Source organism: Ochotona princeps, chromosome 15 (genome assembly GCF_030435755.1).
Source record: "Ochotona princeps isolate mOchPri1 chromosome 15, mOchPri1.hap1, whole genome shotgun sequence".
In the NCBI taxonomy this organism is placed as follows: Eukaryota; Metazoa; Chordata; class Mammalia; order Lagomorpha; family Ochotonidae; genus Ochotona; species Ochotona princeps.
In genome coordinates, this window is record NC_080846.1 from 7,651,648 (window position 1) to 7,677,625 (window position 25,978).

At 52.8% G+C, this 25,978-nt stretch overlaps 1 protein-coding gene across 1 annotated transcript in view; it reads left to right on the top strand.

Annotated features, from left to right (window-relative positions):
- The window catches only part of MYH9 (myosin heavy chain 9), an 85,448-nt gene that overhangs the window by 24,348 nt on the left and 35,122 nt on the right, over positions 1-25,978 (top strand). Inside the window, exons 2-5 of the mRNA XM_004589547.4 lie at positions 6,004-6,355; positions 11,019-11,175; positions 24,619-24,646; positions 25,440-25,533. Of these exons, the coding sequence (XP_004589604.2) occupies positions 6,023-6,355; positions 11,019-11,175; positions 24,619-24,646; positions 25,440-25,533 (612 nt within the window). The 5' untranslated portion in view covers positions 6,004-6,022. The remainder of the gene's footprint in view (positions 1-6,003; positions 6,356-11,018; positions 11,176-24,618; positions 24,647-25,439; positions 25,534-25,978) is intronic.

Below are 25,978 nucleotides of genomic sequence, written 5' to 3' on the forward strand. Positions count from 1 at the left end.
GAGTAGGTGGGGGCAACAGGAAATCTGCATTTACAGTTGAGGCCAGAAAGCTCCATGAGCTCAAGGTCACACACAGCAGGTGACTGATTGCGTCTCAGTCATCCATAGGGCAGGTCTGTGTGATGGGTGTTGCCTGTGTTTGGGTGTTGACTCCAGCAGTAAACCAGAGGGAGGGAAGCCATGGCACTTGCTTTCTGTCTCCACACAGTGCTGGCCATATGGACATGTCACTGGCTCTGTGTGTGTCTATGCCACCCTCAGTACATGAGCCAATTGAACAAGTCAGTCTGATGGCTTTGGAAGTTTCTGTTTGCTTAGTGGCTGCTTTCCAGGAACTTGTCTAGCTATGGGATTCAGGCACTTTGGTAATTTTTGCTAAACTCAAAAATAGCATAACGGGAAGGGGGAGGGGAGAGAGAGAGAGAGAGAGAAAAGGCTCGTGTTCATCTATGTTCCCCAGTGAACATAGGTTTGAGGGTGCAGAATGAAGAATAGGGGCTATTTACTCAATGAGTCAGTGGGCAGAGAGTCTCTCAGTCCCTGGGGTGGGGTCTCTGAACTGGAACCCTGTGTACCAGGCCATGGATTACTGGTTTGTTCAACTCCTGGCAGGTCAGGAGGACTCCAGTGGCTTGCCCAGTGTCACACCCCACCTTCCTCCTCTGGGCTCTAACGATTGCAAGTTCAAAGTGTAGAGTCCTTACGTGGCCAGCTTGAGGAGGAGGTGGCCTTTGCTTCCAGAGACATTGTTGTTGAATATCTGCTTAACCCCAGTTGTGAGGGATCGGGGTGGTCTCGGTTTCCTGCCCGGAGCCCTGAGAACCTCACTGAGGGGCAGAGAATGAAGACTGAGCAGGGCGTGGAGGGCACAGGGTCTGAGTGTGAACAGGGTGGCCAGCCTGAGCAGTGTGTCCCTCATCTGTTAAAGGGGTGGTGACACACACTCCTAGGGACATGACTGGAGCCTTGAGGGGTGAAGTGTAGCTCTCATTCACTGGCTGTCAATGTGCGGGGGCTGCGTGATGATTCGAAAGCTCCCAGCCCTAGGTCCGGGCCCAAAGCAGGCGTAGGTCAGCGCTTGCTGTCTAGGCAGAGCTGTTCCCGACATTATGACCCTCTGGCCTGGCTCAGTAGGCTCATTTTGTCTTTAAAGTGTTAGCAGCTTGGTTCCTGAATAGACATGAATAAAGACAGGGGAAGGGAGGGGAGAGGATTCTTTAGGAAAATGAGGACTAAAAGGTCCAAATGGATATTTGGGGGGAAAGGGAGGAGGCAGATGCTCGAGGAATTTCATTTTGGGCTGAAAGAAGAGGTTTTTGGTCAACCTATTTATTTTCAGTTTCATCATTTCCTGAGAGTTCTAATTTAGTGTCTGGTTGTATCCTGCTCGAATATGTCCTAAAAAGGCAACTGCTGGGGTTTCTTGGAGTTGGACTGGTACCCGCAGGAAGCTCATGGATGGGCTGGGGACGCCTCAGCCTCATCTGGTCTCTGATGGCCGCTGGCCGCCTCCTTAACTCCTTGAGTGCCTGCTGATCACAGCCATGGGAATTGTTCCTGTGAGTAGTTCTGCTAGCAGGGTAGTCCTCACATAAACACTCCACTGGATGGCAGTGCAAGCTGAATTGGCCCTTTGGGAAAAGTACTTAGCAGTACATCTCACACACATAAAATTACTCAGACAGGACAGGCAGTTAGCCAAGCAGCCATGCTGCCTGTGCCTTGCTCTGGGGTGCCTGAGTGGAGAGCCAGCTCTGGCTCCTGGCTCTAGCTCCCAGCTACCGCAGACCCTGAGAGGCAGACTCAAGTATTTGGACTCTTGCCACCTGTGTGGGAGATGTGGATTGAGTTCCTGCCTCTTAACACCTGACCTGGCCCTGGCAGGAATTTGGAGAGTGAAGAGCCTATAACTCCACTTCTGGGAATTTATCTCAGGGTGGGTGGGACAGTTTATGAGCAGTCATTAAAAGGAAAGCACTTTGGAAAATTATGCAGCCGTCAATGTCATCAATGTTGAGGCTGGCCTCCTCCAGTTAGCATAAACCAATAGAATTCACTTCCCTCTCTGTGCCAGTGGAGCATTTGGTTAAAATAGTCTGTGTAAGTGGATTCCAGCCCTTGAGGGAAATGGTCACAGGAGATGGGAAGCTCCAATGCCTGTGATGGTGAATCTAGTGTTCCCATGAGCTAGGACAAGAAGGGACCATTACAAAACAAAGTTGACCGAGAAGATTGGCTCAGAAGTTCAGGGAGGATGCTTTTCTTTCACTTCTGAAAGCTTTTGATTATGTTTAGAAAAGTTCAGAGAGGCGGTTGAGCAGGGTGCCAGATCAGGGCGAGGAGTGGCAGGATGCTGGCTGCTGCAAATTGTGGTTTGTCTCCCCAGCCACCTGTCAGGCACCTCTGGCTTGGTCTGCATCAGCTCTCTGGGGTATATATGCGGTGGGTTCAGGTCACGGTTTATGCCTGCATCCTGGGGAGGGTACACTGACTGCTCATACACACCTCAGGAGCTTCTTTACAAACTGAAGCTGCATGGCCATGGAGTCTCTGAATGTGGGCATTCCTGCCAGGCGGGCAAGGAAGGGGGGGCCTTTCATAGGAACTCCATTGTTTGTCGTGACCTCCACAACCCTCCCAACCGGTCTAACCCTGGTATTGATCTTGGCACTGTTACTCACCCACGTCATTGCAGCAGAAAGCAAAGCTCTGTCCTTGGCCCTGCCTCTGGTTCTTGTCTCATGAAAAGGGCTTCAGAGGCAGAGGGAGCAGCCTTCTGCGTTGGGTCAGCCCAAGGGGATGGATTGTAGCCTGTCCTCTTCCAGGAAGCAGGACTTGCTCTCCAGGAGTGGACAGTGCTGGCCCGGGGCTGTCCTCCGCTTTCCCACCCACACCTGAAGGCATGGCGAGGAGCAGAGACCATACATCAGGTTGATTCTTCCCTGTTGCTTGCTGTACTGTTTGTGACCACCAAAGAAAGGCCCCAGCAGTTTGTCCAGTGCCCAGCACCTGTCACGTGGGAGCCCGTGCGCTGCTGAGAGGCCAGGCTGCCTTTGCTTTGGCGTGGCTGGGAGAAAGTGGAGTCTGACAGGGGCCATGTCCACTGGGCTATTCGCATGCTGCTGACAACATCAGGGTGAGCAATGCTGAGTTGTTAGGCATGCTGTTTCTTGACAGGCCACACAGGGAAATTTCACCATCAACCTCCCTCCCTGCCCAATGACATCAGTAAATATTTGTCGAGTGCTGTGGAATGCCACCTTGTCCACTCTGCGTGTCACACTCAGCTGGTTGGCAGTTCACTCCAGTCCGGGGCCAGCCAGGCACAAGTGGCCAGGCAGCTCTGGGTTAGCATCTCACACTGCAGTGCGGCTGGGTCACTCCGGGCAAAGGATGTGCCTTCTTTGAGTCTCCTCATTTACATCCAGATTGGGGACACAGGGTCCTTTGCCAGAGTGAGTGGCCAGGTGAGATGGTAAGAGAACTGAGCTTGAGGCTGACCTGTTGGGGCTGGCTATCTGTCCCTTTTCCAGCTTTCTGGGCAGGGGTCTCATGAAGGGCAGCAGTTATGTGCTCAGGTATCAGAGAATCTACACTGGCAGTGGACTTGGGATTTTGCATGGTGGGGTTCAAGTGAGGCTCCCTCTGTGTTGGTGGGGAGTCATCGTATCCTTCGTGGGTCTGCGATCTGCAGGAGGGTTGAGAGCCTGGCCATAGGTGAGAACCTGTGCTCTGTGTATTCATTCCAGGCTCTGGAGGCTAGGCAGGAATGTGAGGAGGGGCAGTGGGGAGGCCAGCCAGTCAGATGCACAGCAGAGAAGCAGCAAAAAATTTACTCTGGACAGGAAGTCTCCAGTTTGCCTGGCTGGGCTGACCTGTGTACCTGTAGTGGCAGCAGAGGAAGCTGACTGTGCCCTGGCCCCTGCTGTTCCTGTAGACCTTACACCCACAGGAAAGATGAAGAGTAACCAGGCCCTGCCTTCCCTGGCAAAGGTGGTCTTGCAGGTGAATGGTGGCCCCTGGTCCACCTGCAAGAGAGTGCAGGGCTCCCTGGGCTGGGACCATAAGTGAAGCCACCAGCTAGGGAAGCTGCTAAGCCTGCCCTTGGATTTGCCTGGAGCCCCACATTTCCTAAAAAATAGCCCCTCTTGGAGTGGGTCCAGGGCAGCCCCTAAGGCTTGATCTGGAAACCATTTAAGGAGCCCAGATAAGAAGGTCTGGGCAGCCCAGACTTTTCCCTTTGTTCTTTTCCTCCCAGGCCCCCAGCTATGTGCAGTCCTGGTCCTTGTTGGAATCTGAAAACGTGAGAGCTGAGTGCCTCTGGTTTGGATCTGGGCCTTCCTGGATTTTCAGGGCTTGGGGTGGGGTGAGGGGGAGTTACAACTTGATCTGGAGGGAGGGAAAGGCCCCCTGAGTCTGGAGCTGGACCCCGTGGCCTCTGGCTGCTTCCCTCAGTGTCCATGGGCTGCGTGTCTTAGGCCAGGCTTTCCTGCTTTGAATCCAGGAGCAGTCCTCTAGGCTGATCCCCAGCCTGCACCTGTAGGGAAGGGTAACTCCTGGGAGAAGTTGTGAGAAGACCACGGGTCGAGTAGGACTGCAGAGTCCTCATGGAGGTCCTGGCCAGGCCTGGAAGCACTCCTTGGAACTCACACTTCTGTATCTGTAAAATGGAGCTAATGACAGTGTCTTCCCAAGTGTATAGTTTCATGACAAAGCTTTTTTGAGATGGTGAGATGTGTATGAAAGTGCTTTATATACTATAAACTGCCACAGATGGAAGGGATGGTTATTTGATTGTCTCTGTTTTGCAAGTGAGTTTTGAAGAAAGCAAACAGGCCTCAGTGCTCCTGGAGGGGAGGTATTCTTGTTCTTCCTGACGCTTCCTGGAGTCCAACTTCCTTTCCTCTCACCTTATTTCTTTTCTTTTTCTTTCTTTTTTTTTTTTTTTAAGATTTATTTATTTTATTGGAAAAGCAGATCAGATTTACAGAGAGGTGAGACAGAAAGATTTGTCTGCTGGTTTACTCCCCAGGTGGCTGCAATGGCTGAAGCTGAGCTGATCCAAAGCCAGGAGCCAGGAGCTTCTTTCAGGTCTCCCATGCGGGCACAGGGTCCCAAGGCTTTGGGCTGTCCTCTAATGCTTTCCCAGGCCACAATCAGGGAGCTGGATGGGAAGTGGAGCGGCTGGGACACATGAACCAGTGCCCACATGGGATCCTGCCATGTGCAAGGCAAGGATTTAGCTACGAGACTACTTACTGCGCTGGGCCTGTCGCCATGTTTCTTTTTACTGCATTATCACTATGGGACTAAAATATGGGGAACACAGAGTAGTGTTTTCCTCTCTTGCTTTTGCTTTAAAGAAAGCAAAAGGTTTTTAAACTGAAGCTTCCACCGTGTGTGGTAGTCAGATGGCTTTGGTGGCAAATTAGAAACCCGTTTTTGTTGGAAGTCCTGCTAAATCGTGTGGGCTGCCTCCCCAGGAGCCTGGGTGTCTGTCCTTGAGACTCTTGGCTGAGCGCATCCCTGGGCACAGCAGTTTCGTTCGTAGATTTGTTTGGTTATATATTGACCCTAGGATGATACAGCTTGCCACTTACCACTAGTCTCTGACAATTTGCGCTATTATCCTGTTCTTTTAGTGATTCTCATCTTTCTCCTGAAAGTGCTGACCAGGGTAATTGTGGCACATGTGTTCTGGTGATGCGTTATTTGCACTGTGATCTGTGCAGTTCTCATAGAGAAGAGGGGACAGAGTATGACCCTTGTGTGGCTGATGGCTTTGCACCTGTGGGTCACGTGGTGATGAGTTGCTTTCTGAGAAATGCAGCATTAGGCCATGTTGCTCTTGAATGAATGTTGTGGTGTATGCTTGCCCACACCATGTGGCTTCATCACAGGCGGCCACCGTTGTACGTCTGCAATTGGCTACAGCCTTGGTCTGGGAGAGGGTAGGTATGACTAGGCAAGGCTAACGTTTTGCACATTTTCCCACTCTGTTAGGTCCTGGCTGTAAGTCACCATGGCACAGCAAGCTGCTGATAAGTATCTCTACGTGGACAAAAATTTCATCAATAACCCGCTGGCCCAGGCTGACTGGGCAGCCAAGAAGCTGGTATGGGTGCCTTCGGACAAGAGCGGCTTCGAGCCTGCCAGCCTCAAGGAAGAGGTGGGCGAGGAGGCCATTGTGGAGCTGGTGGAGAATGGGAAGAAAGTCAAGGTGAACAAGGATGACATCCAGAAGATGAACCCGCCCAAGTTCTCCAAGGTGGAGGACATGGCCGAGCTCACGTGCCTCAACGAGGCGTCCGTCCTGCACAACCTCAAGGAGCGCTACTACTCAGGGCTCATCTATGTGAGTAGTCCTGGGGGCTGGGTAGAGGGCAGCCCTCCCACCACTGGCACTGGGGTCAGGAAGGGGCGGGCCCCAACCAGCAGTGGGGGAGGTGGCAGCCTCAAAATTCAGCATCTGAGAGTCTTGCAGGAATATTCTCATAGCATGACTTTTTCCTGTGCAGCTGCAAGCCTGGTAGGAAGCCCCTGGTAGCCAGATGGAGGGAGGAATACCTACATGTTTGGGGCTTCAGTAGGTCCAGGCCCGAGTGGTGGACCCCTTCCAAAGCGGGGGATGCTGTCTCCAGGTTTCCCACCTTGTTTCTGGTTGCCTTCCTACTCACTGCTTAACACAGTCTCATCGTTGGTGTTTCTACCACCTTGTTTTTTGTAGAGTTCAAGGACATTAGTATATCTGACTCTCTAGGGAGTGTGTTCAAGAATAAGGTTGAATTGAGGGTCCATTCAGAACATTCCCCCATCTCCTGGCTGGCCACAGGTGAAGCATGTCTGGTAGAGGCTTGAGGATGGTATGTGCAAAAGTCCAGGTGCACCATGGATCCGGCCTTTTCCGTGTCCTCCCACAGGGTGATTTACAGGAAGGCAGCTCCCCACCATGGTAGAGTGGAGAAGACCATTTGCCCACAGCCTTGGGGACAGGCCCTGAGCTCTCCCAGACCTGGTGCCACACAGTTCTTTCTGGCATCACCCCCAAGTTCTTCCCTTCACTTCAAAGCTGGTCTCCTCTGGCTCAGTCCCCAGAAGGGACTCTCTCTGTCTGGTTCTTGTGATTCCTAAAATAGCCAGATTAAAGTATTGTCAATGGCCCCTGGGATTCAGCATTGGTGACTTGCAGAAGTAGGGTCTGTCCTTCCTTCTTTCCTTCTTTTTTTGATTTCTGTGTATTCCTTCCTTGTTTGTTTTTTTTTTTTAAGATTAAAATATTTATTTATTTGAAAAAGCAGATTTCCAGACAGGAGAGCCAGAAAGACCTTCCATCCTTTAGTTCACTCCCTAAATGGCTGCATTAGCCAGAGTTGAGCCAAATGATCTGAAGCCAGGAGCCAGGAGCTTCTTCTGATTCTCCCACACCAGGTACAGGGTTCCAAGGCCCTACTGCTTTCCCAGAATGTAAGCAGGCAGCTGGATGGGAAGTGGGGCAGCTGTAACACGAACCAGCCCCGTATGTATTACAATGCTTGGAGGTTCAGGATTAGTCATTTGAGCCACAATGCTGGCTCTGCATGGGTGGGAGGGGCAGTACAGTCCCACTGTGTGAGAAGGGGACACTTCTCTGGGCAGGCATCAAGCGCATGTCCCCCTGTCCCTGCTGTGCCACTGTGCTCAGGCATTCAGTAAAGTGAAGCGCTCAGGGCAGTGGAGTTGGAGCTTCAGGCCCCTGGTTGTTTCAGGACCCAGCCCCATCCCTTACTGCCTATTGAGGAGACGCAGCTGTGTGGCACCTCACTTCCTCGTCTATGAGAATTGTGCAAAGGATCCCACAGCACCTGGGCCAGTGCGGGGCCTGCGCACTTGTGGCTGCCACTGTTTCACTGTTTGCATGACGCTAACTCCTCCTGGTTGATCAGGATCCCATTCGGGATTCCCGGGGTGAGCTGGGGTGCGTGTGTGACCCAAGCCAAGAGCATGCACTTGCCTCAGCAGCTGCTTAGGCGGTCTTTCCATGGCCCACTGAGCAGTACTAGTCACCAGAACACAGCGATCCGTGTTAACTGCTGCATCGTCCCTCTGTGAGCAAGGCACATGCCTTGTCCTCTGCCAGTGGAGCTGGTGCGCAGGAACAGGGCTTTCCCTAGAGCTCTTTGACAGGAGGCAAGAACTCAGTGTAGCTGCTTTGCTTTGCCATCAGCTCCCTCCCGGGATGCTGTTCCCCTGGCCTGGTCTTCTCTAAGTGACAGCGCTAGAGGGGAATTTGATTGTCTTAGCCACTGTTGTAGTGGAGACTCTAGCAGGTGCAGAGCTGGGGGCGGGGATCAGAGCCACTTGGTGGGGCCGTCTAAGCAAGGGGTACTGCCTCGTTCACTGGCCAACTCCCTGCCACAAGCCGCCAAGCGGAGGCTAGAGCCTTTGTGCCGCTGTTCGCCGGCATGGTGGGCGGTGTGGCTAATTCTGCGCCACAGCTGCTCTTTTTCTTCTGGGGGGTGAGGCCCCTGGGCTGGGCACAAAGGGCCTGTGTGGCCCGTGAATGGGGCCAGCAGCCTGGCATGGCCCTCTCTGTGTGGGAGAGGAGCCGCTTGCTCACCTCCCGTCCCTCCCACCTGAGCCACCACGTTCATTCCATCAGTGTTGTGGGATTAGTCTGGAGAACCGAAAGCCCCTGTGGACCTCTCCATGGGACCATCTGCCCACCTAGCTGTCAGAAAGGCTTGTTTGATGACCCTCTACCCGCTGCCATTCTTGCTCCCAGCTGTTCTCAAACATCTGGCTCTGTGGCACTCCCTACATGTGACCACATGTCCTTGGTTTTTATTTCCTCAGACTGGATTTCCTAGAGTGTGGGTTTCCTCCAAAGCCCAGGACAAAGCTTGATTGTTTCTGAGCTCCTGGGATGACCTCTCTGCTCTCTGGTCTTCTGTCCTGTCCCCACCCACCAGTCACGCAGGGGGGAACCAGAGGAGGGTCCTTTCGCCCCCTGATTCCCGAAATCCTGGAGCCTGCAGGTGGCCAATTATTGTCTTTGGTCTTCTCTGCTTCAGAGCTTTCCCTCATAAAAAAAAGAGTGCTTAGAGGGAAGACAAATGACTGATTATCCCAGGAAGAAAAGGAAGTCAAGGGCCCTGCACATTCCCTCCTGAAAACAGAAGTGTCAGCCAAACACACTTGCTGGGCTCCAAGCTCAGCTGCTCTTTTGAATGCAGACCAGTGTGTGGCTGGTGGCTGCCGGCTGCCTCGGAGTCCTGCCTTTGGCCTAACTCCTGCTTGAGAAAATCCAAGTGCTGGAGCCTTTGGGCAGTGCCTAGGGGAAACCTTTGCCTTCATGACTGGTTCCTGTGCAGACCCTCAGTTCGAAAGGAAGGACTCTAGCAGGCACACACATGAAGAAGGCACTGGGTGGACACCGTAGTGTAGCCTCTCGGGTATTGGCTGTTCTTGGATTGTGAGTAGAACCATGAACAGTAAAGATAGAGGCCCCTGGTCTGTTATCCCTGGAGATAATAGAGAGCTGTAAGGAGCTTGGGCAGCTGGTCTTCGTGACCATGGCCAGCTTTAGCAGCTTGGTGGTGCTGGTGGAGGGGGGAAGTGGGGAGCCGAGCCTGCTCCCAGCTTTGTCCTGTGCCTCATGACCTTCCGTCTCACTGAACAGAGGCAGGTGTGTGGAGCCTGAGGTACAGGGTCGCCTCCTGGCTTTCAGCCCAGTTTCCTGAGACCTGGGTACTTGGGTTGCTCTAGATGCTTGGAAAAACTATGTCCGCTAGCTGAGCACCTGCCTCTGGGTGGTCTCAGGGAGTGGGGTAGCAGAGGAGGGTGTTTCATGCAGCTGTGTGTGAAGTCTTGCAAGGAAAGAACTAGCAGGGAATGTACTAATAAACAAATTCAAAGTCACGGGGAATGTGGAGCTGCCTCAAGACACTGAGGAAAGATGGATGTGTATAAAGCATTGCCACCAGACACTGCTCCTCGCCCACCCAGGGCGACCTTCTGAGACCACATCGAGGACTGTGTCTCACTTAATTCTTGGCACCCCTGCCCCTGAGGTAGACTTCTGCCATCCCTTGGTTGAGATGTGGATAGAGAAGTACAAGAAAGTTGTCCTTGCTGACACTTGAACTTGGGGCATCTGGCTCCAGGAGATTTTCTTTTATTTTTTAAATTTTCTGTCTGAGAAATGGAGCGAGCTCTCATCCTCTGGCTCATTCCTCAGATGCATGCCATGACTGGGGTTAGGGTGGGAACCCAGGCTGCGAGCCAAGAGCTCCGTCCAAGGTCTCCCGAGTGGGAGGCTGGAAACCAGGACGTTGAGCATCACGCTGGAGTCAGGGGCTGGTGCTAGGGATCCAAACAGGTGCTCCGATGTGGACCCTGTGTCCTGACTGCTAGGCCCCGTGCCTGCCCAGGGGTGCCACACCTTAGGGGTGTCAGCTGATAGTGGGTTCTCCAGAGAGGAGACCTGAGTCTTGGAAAAGGATCACAGGAAACATGAATGAAAGTGGTCCTCAGATTGTTGAGGGACTCTCACGTGGCTGTTTCTGAAAGATTCCAGGAAGAGAAGCTGTCCATGATATGCCAGCCCAGTGATGATTTGGTTGGTTTAGGAGGATGATGAGGTTTGCCCAGTTAGAAAGGCTGGACATTGAGCATGCCTGCGAGCGCTGCGGTGGGGGTGGTTTGTGGGTCCGCTGGTAGCTGTGCTGCTGCCGACCCCTTCTCCCTCTGTGTTCCTCTAGCCATGACAAACAAATCTGCTGCTGTCCTGGGACCTGAGCTTGGTCAATGGGCTTTGGCCTCGTCACCATGGCACTGGACTTGTCCTCATACATGCCCACAGCTGGAGAGGATGCTGTCCCCAAACCCCAAAACTGCAGCAGGCACCAGTAGACCAGGGGTTGCTCTCCTAGCAGGCTCACTCAGGGACCTGTGGAGCAGCAAGTAGTTTGCTCTGAAGTCATCACGCTGTTGAGAATAAGACCTCCTAACCAGTTCCTCTTCACTGCTCTTGTTTTTAGACCTACTCAGGCCTGTTCTGTGTGGTCATCAACCCCTACAAGAACCTGCCCATCTACTCGGAAGAGATAGTGGAGATGTACAAGGGCAAGAAGAGGCATGAGATGCCCCCCCACATCTATGCCATCACGGACACTGCCTACAGAAGTATGATGCAAGGTGAGTGCCCACCAGCAAGAGGGCTCTGTCTCCACCTGTAGCCTCTCTGATACCTTTGCAGGTGCCAAGTTACAGTCGGTATCAGGTAGTGCATGGAGATCTCTGAGTCCTTGTAGGAGTGCCGCTGACTAGTCAGAGGATATATTTATATGTCGATAGAACATTCTGGAAGCTTTTTTTTTTTTAAAAGATTTATTCATGTTATTACAGCCAGATATACAGAGAGGAGGAGAGACAGAGAGGAAGATCTTCCGTCCGATGATTCACTCCCCAAGTGAGCCGCAACGGGCAGATGCGTGCCGATCCGAAGCCGGGAACCTGGAACCTCTTCCGGGTCTTCCACGTGGGTGCAGTGTCCCAATGCACTGGGCCGTCCTCAGCTGCTTTCCCAGGCCACAAGCAGGGAGCTGGATGGGAGTGGAGCTGCTGGATTAGAACTGGCGTCCATATGGGATCCTGGGGCTTTCAAGGCGAGGACTTTAGCCGCTAGGCCACGCCACCGGGCCCTCTGGAAGCTTTTTTTAAAACACTTTCCTGGGCTTGGCACAGTAACCTAGTGGCTAAAGTCCTCAACTTGCATGTGCCGTGATCCTATATGGGTGCCAGTTCTAATCCCGGCAGCCCCTCTTCCCATCCAGCTCCCTGATTGTGGCCTGGGAAAGCAGTCGAGGACGGCCCAAAGTCTTGGGACCCTGCTCCTGCATGGGAATCCCAGAGGAAGCTTTGGACTATTGGCTTCACAAAGATCGATGCAGCTTCAGCCATTGAGGTCACTTGGGGAGTGACTCATCGGATGGCAGATCTTCCTCTCTGTCTCTCCTTCTCTCTATATTTGATTTTCCAATAAAAAAAAAAATCTTAAAAAAAAATCTTTCCCAGTTTACACAATTTGCTGTTCTTTTCAGGAGCATTTGCCTTGTTTCCCTCTGCCTCTGTTTTCCTTCTTCCTCTTGTGGTCTGGAGACATGCTTCAGTTTTCCCATTTTCAAAAACCTGACAGGAAGTCTGTCCTGGCTTCTGCACCCACTCTGGCTTGCCCCCTACTCTGTCCCATGACAGGGAAGCTTCTGGGAGGAAGTGTTGCATGCTCACTGCTCTGTTCTCCCCTCCCAGCCACACCCTTCACGCAGGATCTAGCTCTGCCACTTGTCCACACAAAGGGGTGTGTGTGTGTATGTGTCTAAACCACGTGCACGAGGGTTTTCTTTTTTAAAGATTTATTTATTTTTATTACAAAGTCAGATATACAGAGACGAGGAGAGAAAGAGAGGAAGATCTTCCGTCCGATGATTCACTCCCCAAGTGAGCCGCAACGGGCCGGTTCTGTGCCGATCCAGAGCCAGGAACCAGGAGCCTCCTCCAGGTCTCCCACACGGGTGCAGGGTCCTAAAGTATTGGGCCATCCTCAACTGCTTTCCCAGGCCACAAGCAGGGAGCTGGATGGGAAGTGGAGCTGCCGGGATAAGAAACAGCGCCCATATGGGATCCCGGGGCGTTCAAGGCGAGGACTTTAGCCGCTAGGCCATGGCGCCAGGCCCGCATGTGGGTTCTTGTCTTACCGTTCCTGGCACTAGGCCATCTTGACCACTCCTCTTGAAAATCTCGCTTACTTGCGGCTCCCCCGGCCCGTCTTCTCTGTCTACTCCTGCTCTTCCTCTGCCCATGCGTATGGGTGCTCCTTGAGGTCTTGGTCAGCCTGCTGGTCCCCATACTGCAGGGATCCCTGTGGATGGTGCCAAATGGATTTGGCTTGTCACCTGATCACCATTAACCACTCACTCCTGTCGGCCCCCTCCTGTGTCTCCTCCCAGTCAGTCACCCAAGTTGGGGATCTGGGCTCATGGTCACTCATCAGCTGTCTCCCTTATCCTCATGTCAGTCAACATTTTGTAGATTTTTTTTATGTTTTAGATCCCCGGCTTTGTCTAATCTTTTTTTTTTTTTTTTTTTTTTTTTTTTTATTTTAAAGTCAGATATACTGAGAGGAGGAGAGATAGAGAGGAAGTGGAGCTGCTGGGATTAGAACCAGCAGCCATATGGGATCAAGGCGAGGACCTTAGCCACTAGGCCACGCTGCCGAGCCCGGCTTTGTCTAATCTTAACATCAGTTTTCCTGCACCATTGCAATAGCTCTTAACCTTCTCTCTCTCTCTCAAAAGCAGCTTCATTAAGATTCACATACAGTTCATGTTGCAGCACCCTGCCTCTGTGTTTCTGCCTTGCAAACATCTTTCTAGAATGGTTTCAGTCCCCCGAATTGGAAATCATGACACATCTTGACAGGGTCCTCTTTGCCTCAGAGGTGGCACACAGCTCCCTGGCTAGCAGCATGTGGCATCCTTCATAACTGGTCCCTGCCCAGCCTATCCAACTTCCCAGCTATAAGGGACTCACTGCCTTTCTGACAGGTCTTTCTGCGCTGAACCACTGTGACCTGTTCCCTTTGCGTGTAGAGGCTGGCAAGTCCCTACTCTGTTTTCAGAAATGAAGCTCAAAGCCCTGTATGGCAAGGATCTGGGCCAGATTTGCACTGGAGCCTGGTCATGCTTTATTCTGCTTAAGCATTCACATTTACTTTCCTCTCCTAGGTATGGGCAGAGCTTATGCTGATCAAACCCCGCTTTTAGACACGTTTCCTGTCTTATTTTAATGTAGTGGATTTTTGTGTCCTACTGCATCTGCGTTCTTTTTTCTCTAAGCATCGCAGCCCATCTCAGCAGTGGTGATGATGAATCTTCTTGTATTATCACCTGGTCCCTGGCTGGATGGTTTAAAATGGCAACACATGGCTGGCTGGCTTCCTCCACATGCACAGTGCTGTGGGGCAGGGTGTTCTACTGTCAAGCTTGATAAATGATGTAGGATGGTGGCCTGGCTTTTGGCTTCTATCGGAATTCCTTGAGGAAACCAGCCCTGGAGTTCTAAGCCTGGTTCAGAATGCTAAGTAGAGCAGTCTGGTGAAGAACATTCTGGGAAGTTCCAGAAGAGTCTGGCTCTTGGTCTCCTGAGATGATGTGTCTGTTTTCTTCAGACTGTTTAGTACCCTGGAGTCCTGAAATCTGAGTTACTGAAGGAAGACACATGGCCACCCTTGGATCGTCAGTGGGCTCGGCCATCTCACAAGTGGCCTTTGCTTTGCAGCAGACCTAAGTGACACAGGGATGGAGAGCAGGGCTCAAGGAGGTGGAGTCCTTGGCACTGGGCCTTCAGACTTCGTCCAGAGAACCTGTAGAACTCCTCCAAGAGGCTCCTCTAATCTTTGTTTCGCAAGCAAGCTTCAGGGAAGGGGCCGTAAAGCTCCCTAAAGTTGGAAATAATTAGAAAAGGAAAAAAAAAAAGAGTATGCCACATGCTAGCCAGACCTTTCCTTTGTCAGGGACACTGGGGAGCCGCCCCAACTCAAGCAGGCGTTTGCACCTTTTGGGGAAAGGGAAGAGGGCACCTTAATCTTGGGACTTTATGTTTAATATCTGTGCGTGTGTCATGTCCATAGTCCGAGCAGTTTCTCCTGTGTCTTCTGCTCACCTGAGTGCTGCCAAGGACATTCCTGAGCTGTGGAGAAGTCCCACCTTCTTGTACAGTTGACCTGCAAAGCCATTCTAACACATCAGGCCCCCAGAAGCTGCCCTTGCTTGTGACAAGGGGGTTCACTGCAAAGGAAGGTTTCCAATAGCGGCTGTCAGGCTTGTGCCCTGTGTGCATGGTTCCCCATGGGCCTGCAGTGTGCAGGCTGCTAGACCTGCCTCTCTTGGGATTGAAGTCTTGGAGCATGGCGCCTACCTGGCTTTGGAGGAGGAACTAGATTTGTTCTCTGCCACTCAGATCTTATAAAAAGCATGGCCAGATGGTTCCTTTTCTGCCTTTTCTTTAAACAAGAACTAGACAAAGAGTTCCTTCCTGAGCCGGCTGTGGCTTGTGACGCATTAGCGTTTATTCTGCCAAGTTAGGGTGGTTGGTGGCTTTGTTGGGAGATTTTTATGAGATGAGCTCTTTGACACTTCCCCGGGACCTCCGGCGTCTCTCATCTGCACAGGGCTCTAGTTGGCCTGCACGCCCTGGCCCAGGCCTGTTGTCCCATGGCAATTCCGTAATCAGTGATGTTGATTCTGATTTTCAGATGCACCCAGTTTGCATGATCAGTTACATATCACTAACCTGTCAGACTGAGCCAGGGTTTCTTAGTGACATTTGGGGCTATTAACTGGGACTTCTGAACACCGTTAAGCAGCATCCTGGGCTCATTAGGTGCCAACAGTACCTTCTGTTTCCAGGTGTGACACCAAAAATGTCCCTAGATACTGCTTCCCAGAGTGGCTGGAAGGACAGTCCCTAGCTGGGAACTGCTAGACCAAGCATTGCAGATTGGTCTTGACTCTCAGTGTTGATTGTGATCTGTCAGTAGTGGCTGCCTGAAGCCCTTTTGTAGCATGGGATGCAGGATAGATTCATGCTGCCTGTTGTGGTTTCAGGATAGGGTGTGGCTGCATGTGTTACCTTGGAAGAGGCCATGGAGAGCAGAACTAGAAAGTGCCAGAACGCTGAGAGATTAAGTTCTCATCCTGGCACCACAGACCCTGGCAGTACGGGTGAGAGATGGCTGTATTATAGACTGAGATCTGTGGCCACAGGGACACAACACAACAAGTTGCTGCCCACACCTCGTGCCCACACAGCAATGGTAGCTATCAGGTATTTTAGAGTTTGAGGAGGTGTGGTCCCTGAGGTGGTTAGGGAAGGTTGCAAGCCTGTGGAAAGCTGGCAGGGACCTGTCAGTAAGTGGTTACTGTGCAGCCTCGTGTGCCTGGATTTGTTGTTTTAATCCTAGCCTTGAGTTTTAAAGTTGTGGTGGCTGGTTGGGCTCACACTCAGCACCTTGGCTTTTCTGTTCAGTCAGTTTGTTGTCCCTGCCATTAACGGGTCTTCCTGCCTGAGAAGTGCCCAGTTCCTCAAGGTTCTGCGAAGTGTCCAAGACCAGGAGGCTGAGAGAGCATGAGCTTCTTGTTGTGAACCCCTGCTCAGCAGTCCTGGGCTTTAAGAGGGGTGTAGGATATGACTGACCTAGGGCAGGTGCAAGGCAGGGCACACTGTGACAGGCCAGACTGTGCTGAGAGCCAAGTCAGAAGACTTGTTCTGGGGCCGGACCTTCCAGGATCACCTCTGTGGGTGAGATGTGTGTGTTCTTAGAGAGCTGGCTAGTTGAACAATTCCACTTGAGCCCAATCATCTCCCCAGAAAGAGTAGGCAGCACCGGTCTCTGTTCATTAGTGTTGGTGCCAGCTTTTGTTCATTTTCAGTGACTGTATGGTATTTTAATGAACTGTTAGCATTTCTAGGGGAGTGGTAGTGTGTGTTGAGGGGTCTGCTTTCACTCCAGGCCTAAATAGGCCTGAAAGCTACTTGACCCTTTCCTCTGTGTTGGCCCCTGCCTCCCCTACTTCTGCTTCCCAATGGAGGCTGCCCCAGGAGGGTGTGACCTTTGGGCTGTGCTCAGTATTTGAGCCCAGGCAGTGTGTCCTCTCAGTGGCCAGAGCTTTGAAAGAACCCTATCATGGCTGTGGTCTTCAGGTTCCCAGGCAGAGGGACGGACAGGCCCATGGGTATTCAATACTGAGGCAGCCCCAGAGACCAGGGTCTTCTGATTGCCATTCCAGGCCCCCTGCCCGGACACCCCATCATGCAAACTGCTGTCACTCTTTCTCTGCAGCTGGGGGGCTAGGGAGACAGGGAGGCGGGGCCCTCCTTGCCCCTCTCTCCGTGTTGCCCCTATCCTGTTCGTTGCTGCTGTGATGGAACGAGGCTCAAGGGAAAGCACTCTTGTCTGCCGGAGGTATGGCATGATTCTGAACATACACCAGGCCAAGCTGCTAGGAGTCAAGGACAGCCCTCGACCCACGAAGGCCCTGCTGTCTGGGGAGGTCTGGAGCCAGTCCTGGGTGTCCCATGTGCCTAGGGAGGTAGTGTAGGCTCACCAAGGAGGGGCGTGCCCTGGGCCTGCTCACAGTTGTGTCGCTCTGCTAGCCTAGCACCTGCTGCATGCAGGGCTTTGGGCACCAGCCAGAGATCCTGCAAAAGATCACCTGCCATCTAGTAACCAGAGGCAGGTGAATCAAGTTCATGATGAGGATCTGAGTGCAGTGCTGGGTTAGGGGGAGGCATCCCACTGAGCCTGGAGGGTAGCCGAGGTAGGGACAGGGCTTAGATAAGGACATGGATAAGCACTTGTGTGGGCTGCCAGCAGGCACTATTTGGGCCTCCATAGCAAGGAAAGGCAGCCTGGCTTTGGAGCGGGCTGGGCAGCAGGCTGCCTCTGTGGGCTGGCACGACCAGTAGCTTACTCGGATGGAGCCGGCCTTTGGCATCTGCCTTTGGGACTGAGAAAGATTACTTGGTAGGGCTGTGATGAGAATTGAACTTGAGGCTGGATGTATGATGCCAGGCCAGTGCTTTAGCGATTGCTTGTTAAAAGTTGGCTCTAGGATCACTTCTTGGCATTTTGGCTAAGATCAAGTGTAAATGTTGGCTCTAGGTGTCTGAAAGCAGATTTTTAACATTTATTTTAGTTTATTTGGAAGAAAAAAAAATAGAAATATCCCAACTGCTGGTTCATTCCCAAAACTCCCACAGTAGCCCAGGACTAGGTCAGGCTGAAACTAGGAGCTGGGGACTCAATCTGTGTCTCCCTGTGGGCAGCAGGGACCAAGTGCTTGAACCCTTACCTGCTGCCACCCAGAGTGCACAGTGGTAAGAAGTTGGGGTCTTAAGTGAAGCCAGGGATTAAACTTTCAAGTCCTCTGATATTGGAATGTTGGTATCTCAAGTGATGTCCTAATTGTTATGCCAAACACTCACCTTGAAAACAACTTAAATTTTTTTTTTCAATAAGATTGATTTGTTTGAAAGGAGTAGAAACAGAAAAAGAGAAAGATCTTCCATTCACTGCTTTACTCCTCAGATGCTTGCAACAGCAGGTCTAAGTCAGGTTAAAGCCAGGAGCCAGAAATTCCACTTTATCTTAGCCAAAAGGCCAGAAAGTGATGGAAGCCAGGAATGCAATGTGGGTGGCAGATGTCCAATTACTTGGGCCATTGTCTGCCCTCTTCCCAGGCAGGTTAGCAGGAAACTAGATCAGAAGCAGAATATCCAAGGCTTGAGCCAGCACCCTGATATGGGATGCTGGCAGCACCGGCAGTGGTTTTGCCACTGTGCCACAACTCCGGCCCCTGTGAGCATTGTGGACTGAGCTGTCCTGGCCGTTCGCAGAGCCCTCAGCTCACTCCTGACGTCTGTACTCCCACTCGGTGAAGATCCCCCAGGCCAGCTTTTCCAAGATGTGCTCACTCAGAGACGCCCGCCTCTCCCGGTGGTGGCGTCTCTGAGAGCCAGCTTGTCTCTGGGCCTCAGCGAGCACCTGGGCAGGCACACAGGCGCTTGTGTCATCCGGCCCTGCTGGTGCTTCAGGGGTGAGCTCGCGGCTCGGCAGGGGTGGGGGGCTTCTCTCCGGCCCAGAGCTGCCCACCTGTGCTCACTGCTGGCAGCTGCTAGGTGGGGCAGGGGTGGGCAGCCACACCCAGGCCCTGGGCCACTGGACCTTGGGCAGGAAGTCTGGCCTTGGAGGGAGGCTGCTTGCTCAGGATGTGTCAGGCCTGTCAGTCTCGTTTTGAGAAATAATTCTTTCTGCAAGAAAAGTTTCTGTGGTTAACAGTATCTCTTGCCAAATTCAGCTTCAGGTGTTTTGAGTCACAACAGATCCTCTGCACCAAGTTCAGAAAGAAGTGTCTGCCTGGAAGCTGCAGCTTGCAGGCTCCTGAAAACTTGGCCCAGTGTTTTTTGTGCTGCCACGCCCCTCCCTACCTTCTCCCCTTCAGCCGGTTCAACCATCTTTTTGCACTGCACCCCCCTTCCCCTTTGTTTATTTGTTTACTTATTTTTGTCTGCTTCTCAACCTGTTTTTCCTGTTCTCTAAGGTTCTGAGGTTGCAGCAGGACGAAGCTCACTATGTCCGGGCTCAGCAGTGGTATATTGGGAGTGAAGAAGAGTTGCTTGCCTTTCCCTGCCTTATTTCTGGCACTAAGCAAGAAATAATCTCCTGAAATAAAAGTGAGACTGGCCAGCTGTCATTCCACAGGCTGTAAAGTCAGCACCCCGTGAGGGCTTCCCTGCCATTCCTTCATTCCTGACCAGGACTGTTGGCCATGGGTCAGCCTTTGGAGCCAGTTCTCGGGGCTACAGGATGTCTCCCAGGAAGATGCACTGAGCTGGCGGGTCCTCGGGGACTCTTAATTCAGAGCCGCACCTGTCCAGCCTGAGCTGCTCTGGCAGATTGAACAGGGATGCAAGCCAGGCTCCAGGACCAGGTTCTGGCCTTATAGGTGCCAGCACGCTTCCTATGACTGGCAGCCCCTTCCTTCTCCAAGACCCATCGGGCTGCAGGATTCCTCAGGCTGCATAATTTGTGCGTGGCTTACTGCTCCTCTCTTTGCCTTGGTGCTCAGGCCAGCTTATCTGGGCAGCGTCACAAAGCCAGTTGTCACCTTTGAGGGGCTGGTTGTGCTCCAAGATGTGGCTTTTAGTGCCTGGGCACTGCTTGGCTGTGGCCATTTTGTGCCCTGTGTGTTCTGTATCCTTTCTTCACTTGATCCCTGAGAGTTCAGCATTTGTAAATCTGTGACCTGTGACTGTTTCCTTTCATCCAAGACGGACTTTCCTTTTCCAGGGTAGTTTGGGGAGGAGCAGGGAAGGGTTGGCCAGCAAGTATCCTGTGGCACTTGCTGTGGGAGGTTGGCACCATGGCTGCTCTTTTGAGTTTCCCTTCAATCTGACAAACTTGCCGCAGTGCCCTGGAGCTTGCCTGTGTTCTATGGGTACGTTTTGGCCAAGAGGAGGGTTGGTTGAGGCCTTATTTACTCTCAGACATCATGAACATTAAAAGCAGTCCCTTGGGCTTGGTTCTTGTTACTCAGGGTGCCTGTTGTGCAAGGACCACCTGTTCTTTGTGTCCTGCAGCCGGGGACTTGGGGTCCCCTTGGTAGGTTCTAGCTAAGGTCCTGCTGAGCAGCGCAGGGACTGTGGGTGGAAGTGTTGGGCCGAGTCCCTGGCTTGGATTACTGCTGAGCGAGTGGCTCCCTCGGCCTGGCCTGCCTACCTGGGCATACTGAATGATACACAGCTGTGTGCTTGGGAACCCCGACTAAGGCTTCCTGCTTTATTGACTGACTGCTAGACAGGCAGGCCTCCGGAAGGCTCTGAGGCAGCAGCCGCCTGCAGTCTCTGCCACTAACAAGCAGTAATTTGTGCCTGCTTTTTCTCACCTCTTATTTGCTTTCCTACAGCTTGTTATCCAAACTGTGAATTGGGATGGCAGTGGGGCAGGGAAGGGAAGGGCTGTGGTGGTAGCTGTGCTTGGCCTGTAGGGACTCCCAGGGAGGGGAGTTTGGGAAAGAATGGGGTGGCAGGAGCCTTGGTCCTCATTCTAGCTCATGTGACTTTGGTCAGGCTCTGTGTCTTGATTTCTAGGCCCAGGCGCACCAGATGTTCTGAGATGTCCTAATGCGAAGCCTAAGGGCTGTATGTTGTTGTAGAATGCTCTGCACCTTGGCCCCTAGACCTCCTCTAATAAGAGGGTCTTGGGAGAACTGACTCTGGGGCTGCAAGCCTGCACAGAGTCCTGCACACTTCCCTGTCCTGGGTGACGCAAGGCAGGGGTCACCAGGCTTATGCAGCTTACACAGTGAGACACCCAGGGCGTGCAGCGGAATATTCATGAGGCTAGAGTTGCTGGTTCCTCCCAACAGTCCCACCTCATGCAGGCTCATTGCCCAAGCTGCCCTCTCCTTTCTTTCATTCTTCCTTTCTTGTCTCACATTCACATCTTAGTCCTTAGGAACCCTGCTGGGCCTGGAGGCAAGATCCCTTGGACAGGGCACTCCCTGGTGTATCCCCCAGGAGAGCTGCCACTGCAGGGAACTTCAGGAAGGCCTTGTCTATGAGTCAGTGGCGACAGTGGCTGCTGGTGAGCCGGGCCCTGCTCCCTTCCTTCCGTGTTTCCTGTTGGGCTGATGTCACCGCTGTGTGAGCCTCATGGCCTTTTATGGACAAGACTCAGCTGCCGTGCCTCTTTCAGAGGAAGTGAGCAGCAGGCCCCCACCCCAGGCTGAACCTGGTGAGGGCTGCCTGGGATGCAATCCTTGGAGTCAGCTTCTCCACCGCCCACTGGAGCTGGGCCTCCTGGGCCAGTGGAAACACCTGTCCACACCAGGTGACCATCACATGGCCTCAGCCTCTGGGCATGTCGCATTTACAATCAGACTGGGAGGGAATGGCCCAGTCATGGAATATGTAACTTAGGAAAGTCATACTTGTGGTTTGGGAAGCTGTCTGGATAGCTGCAGAGGGCATGGAGTCACCCCAGATAGCATGTCTGAGGGCCGCTCCACACTGTGGGCCTCAGGCACACTGTTTCCATCTGTCCTCACAGCACCCCTTTGGATTCCTGAGGGTCAAGGGAAGCAGGCCCTGGGTGAGGAGATTCAGGGTACGGGTCTCAGGGCTCCACCCCCCGCAGGTGGCCTGCTTACCATAGCTTTCCCAATGGAAAAGTGGCCCGTTGGTGTCCAACTATGGCCTGAGGGACCTTGCACAGCCACTGCTCAGGGACTTGGAAAGATTTTATCTGAGGAAAGGCTGCTGCCAATATTTATTGACTTCTGATTTTTTTCTTTTTTTAAACTGGAACTTCATTGCCAAGAATCCCATAACCTACATCCACGCCTCTCACACTGGCATGGCTGCAGGAGACGAGGGTCTGGGGGGCACTCCCAGGCCCTGGGTCTCCTACGGTGTGTTGCAGGAAGAACATTTTTCAGAGAAGTCTGCCATCCATTCAGGCCCCAGATGAACAGATTGGGTGGGCCCCTGAGCAAGATTGACGGTGATTACCAAGGAGGGTTCCTACTGAATGCACAGGAGCAGGCAAAGGGCACACCAGGCAGGGGCTGCTGTCAGGATGGTAACGCCTGCCTCAGCTGCTCTGGTCAGGTCACTGTGCATCTGCACTGAGGAACAGATGTAAGGGGCCACCTGTCTGTGAGCAGGTGGATTAGGGGTAAAGTTGTGGGGGCCTGAGGTGAAGAGGTGAGGACAGCTTCCAAGACTCCCAAGGAATGCCTGTGGCACAGCCAACAGGTCTGCTGTGGCTGTGCTGACAGTGGGGACCCATTTGACATCTGCAGTTGGGGGGAACGGTCAGCAGAGTGGAAGGGGTGGTGGTGGTGAGCTGCACAGGGGGTAACTGATAAGTTTGGCTCTGCGTATATGTGTGCCGTGAATTTCTGAACATGTGTGTGTGTATGCGCACCTGTTCCTGTGTGCAGCTGCATGACTTGTATACCTGTGGGTGTGTGCCTGTATACATGCTCTCAGGCACCAGTGCACAGGTCTTTGTGTGTGCATTTCTGGGCACACACACCCATATATGTCCATGTCCGTGTGGGACTATGTGTCCCTGTGCAGCTGTGCTTGCATGCGTGGGGTGGGGGGAGGACTCTACTTCCTGTTGTTGAGCAGTGGAGCCTGTGAGTCCTCCTCACATTTGAGAGGAATTCCAGCCATCCCAGGGACTGGGCCTGGACAGCCCTGGGAAAACGGTTCCTCTGGAAGGGATGGGGAACATTGCCTTTTATGGTAGCGCCAGGCTGTTGCTGCACACGCCTTGCCAGCAGGCGCAGGTACATTCCTGCCTGTTTGTGGGGTGCTGACTAAACTTGCCCACAGCCGGGCAGACCACAGGGAGCTGTGTTGGGGGAGGGTCAGGCCTGCCATGACAAAGCGTTCCTCCAGCTCTTATCATTCCCGCACTGTGGTTAGGAATCAAGCTGATGAATGTTGTGTGGTCATGTCCAGGCTTCGACCCTGCCTCCTCTGCCCACCAGACTTCCTGTCTGTTTGCTTGGGGGCTCTGCCCAGTTCTCACCTCTTCCTTGTTGGGCAGTAAGACCATGGGGAACAAAGTTGCCTCCTTAGGCACAGTGCCTGAGTGAGCAGCATCTCAACCCCACTGGTGTATTTCCTGAGGTGTTGGGAGCAAAAGGGTTGCAGCCGGGAGCTTGGGCAGCAGCTGCATGTGTGGGCTGTGAAGCTTGTTCTTTTTCTTGCTGTCTGGCCTCCCTCTTTCCCTCCCAAATAACTAGATGACCAGCAAATGGGAGAAGAGGTGGAAGTCAGTGTCCAGTCCCACATGCTAAAGAGCTCACCATGGGTTGACCTCGCAGAGGCGGCACCTGCTATGCAGAATGCTAAATCCGTGTCCTGGGGCTGCACGCCGAAAGCTTTGAGTCATCGTAGTACCTCATCCCATGAGTCAGAAAATGTATTCTTCACAGGTGGCCCCTGGCCACGCCTCTGTCCAGTACAGATGCCACAGTACAGGTGCCACTTGCCCCTCACCGAGTAGAGAGGCAGCAGCCACGGGTAGAGCCCTTTCTGTTCCCAGGGTCCTATCCAGATTCATTTGTGTCATTTCTGTTTCTTGAGATAATACTGCATGCACTCAGCACCTTGGCCCAGACATCACGTCACATTAGCTTTGGGTTAACCTGACTTCAGGTTGTGTAGGACTGTTCATGGAGGTAAATAAAAAAGGGCAACAGGTGAATTTGTACTTCAGCTCCTGGTTAGAGTAGAACCCCAGCACTGGCCAGGGTTCCCCGGATTGCCTCACTGTGTTGCTGTCCACCTTAGCTTCTGCCGTAGGGGCATCACGTCTCCCCTGCACACGGAGGGGCCATGAGTATTTCTGTCCTACTCTGCCAGGTAATGCTGGGTGTTCCAGGCATATGGGGTGAGAGAACAGGTTGTCACAGAAACTTGTCAGGAACCATCCTGATGAGCTCCCTCTAGATTGACGACCCTGGGCACCCTGCATATGCCACCATGCTGGGCTATCTTGTGTTGCCAACACTGTGTGCTGTCATACCACATCACCAGGGAGGGGCTGGGCCTCAGAGAAGGCTGTGCCACCTACCAGGTTTTCAACTTCATGTGTGACATGGCATCTTGCTCCTAGCTGCAAACCTGGGCCTTGTCAGCTGTTTCTTAGTATTGCTGTTTACCTAACTGGATGTGGTATTTAGGCCTTATTTCCAACAGGTAACAGTATAAACTCACTGGGGCATGAGTACTAGTTTCTAGAGAGCTTTCTGTAGCTTGGCTTTGTCTCGGGTGGGGAAGCAGAATTCCTTTTGGTTTTGGAGGTGGGGATGGATACCCTAGGGGGGCAGAAGCAGCTGTCCTGGGGGTTCACTCCTCCTCTGCTCAAGTCATGAGGCAGCTAGGATGCTGGGTTACAGAGTCCCCTGCAGGGGCAGCCATTGAGGCTCTGTGCTTCATGTCTGGGAAATGGGTGACTTTTGTGTCTGACTTGAGTTTAATGCAGGATCTTTGTTTCAGACCGAGAGGACCAGTCCATCCTGTGCACGTAAGTGTTGAGGGACTGGGAGCTGCTGTACACCTGTTCTCAACGAAAGAATGTCCGTGTCCTGTAGAAACTTAGGCTGATGACTTCTGTCCCCAGCTTAAGGCCCTTCTTCTTTGCTTCTCAGGGGACAGGATGGAGGGCTGTGTGTTTTGTGCTCTGGCCCCACGGCATAGATGAGCTTGATTTCATGGCCAAAGATTCAGTCTGCCTTCTTCCAAAGTGCTGATGGGTGTGGGCAGGTGGGGGTAAAGTTTATGGCAGAGTCCCCTCCTGCTGGGGTGGCAGGGCACAGATTGGCCTCTCAGCATCCCCCAGCACAGCCATTCCTTTGAGCACTGGATGGTGCCTTTCCTTGTCTTGGTTTAGATTGACCCTGGTGCCTCTCGTCTCATACCTGAGCTCGGGGAGATAGGTCAGTCCTGTTGCCGCATGAATGAATGGAACAGAACCTACCTGTAAGGGAAGCTTGTGAGGGCCGTGCATAACTGCTTTTGACCCCCAAGCCTGCGGCTGCTCAGGGCTGATTCCTGAAATGTGAATCTGCAGGCTGCCAAGTGACCAGGGCAGGCAGTGGATGCAAGTTGACTTCTTTGTCAAGCCATAGGAAATGGACAAGTGAGGATTCCAGAACTTAACTTGTACTTGGCCTTCCTGTTTCCTGCCAGTAGGCACTGGGGTCCCTCATGAGCATCCAATAGAACAGAAGAAGGATAGAGGGTGGAGCATGCAGCAGTTGGGAACAGGGCTCATGGACTTGGCTGTGACTCAGGAAGATTCTCTTGATTCTTGGCAGGGGTGAGTCTGGAGCTGGCAAGACAGAAAACACCAAGAAAGTCATCCAGTATCTGGCTCATGTGGCCTCCTCACACAAGAGCAAGAAGGACCAGGTGAGTGCTGGCCTCGTCTCCCACCTGGCCATTTGCTGGAATGACAGTGGGACACGAGAGGAAGAGCACTTAGACATCGTGGCTTTGGGTTTAACTAAGAAAGCTTTGGGGGCAACGAAGCAGAGACTTGGCCAGCTTCTGTGGAGGCAGCCATTTAGCCGCCTTGGGAGTGGTCCCGGTGGCTGCAAACCCACTCCACCCTTGGCCTCCCAGCTCTCCAAGCTGCCATGAAACTGGAGCCTTCCCAGGGTTTGCATAGCAGCTCACTGGGCGTGTGCAGCTCACTGCTGCGTGTCCTCCATCTCTGTGGCTGGAAGAGAGATTCCATCGCTTGGTTCTCAAATTGGCGGAGGCTCAAGGGGAATTGGGCAGGCGTGTGTTTCATTGCCTGTTTCTTTCCCTGCTGTTGAAATGTCTCTGGGGGGACAACCCCCCCTGCAAAGAG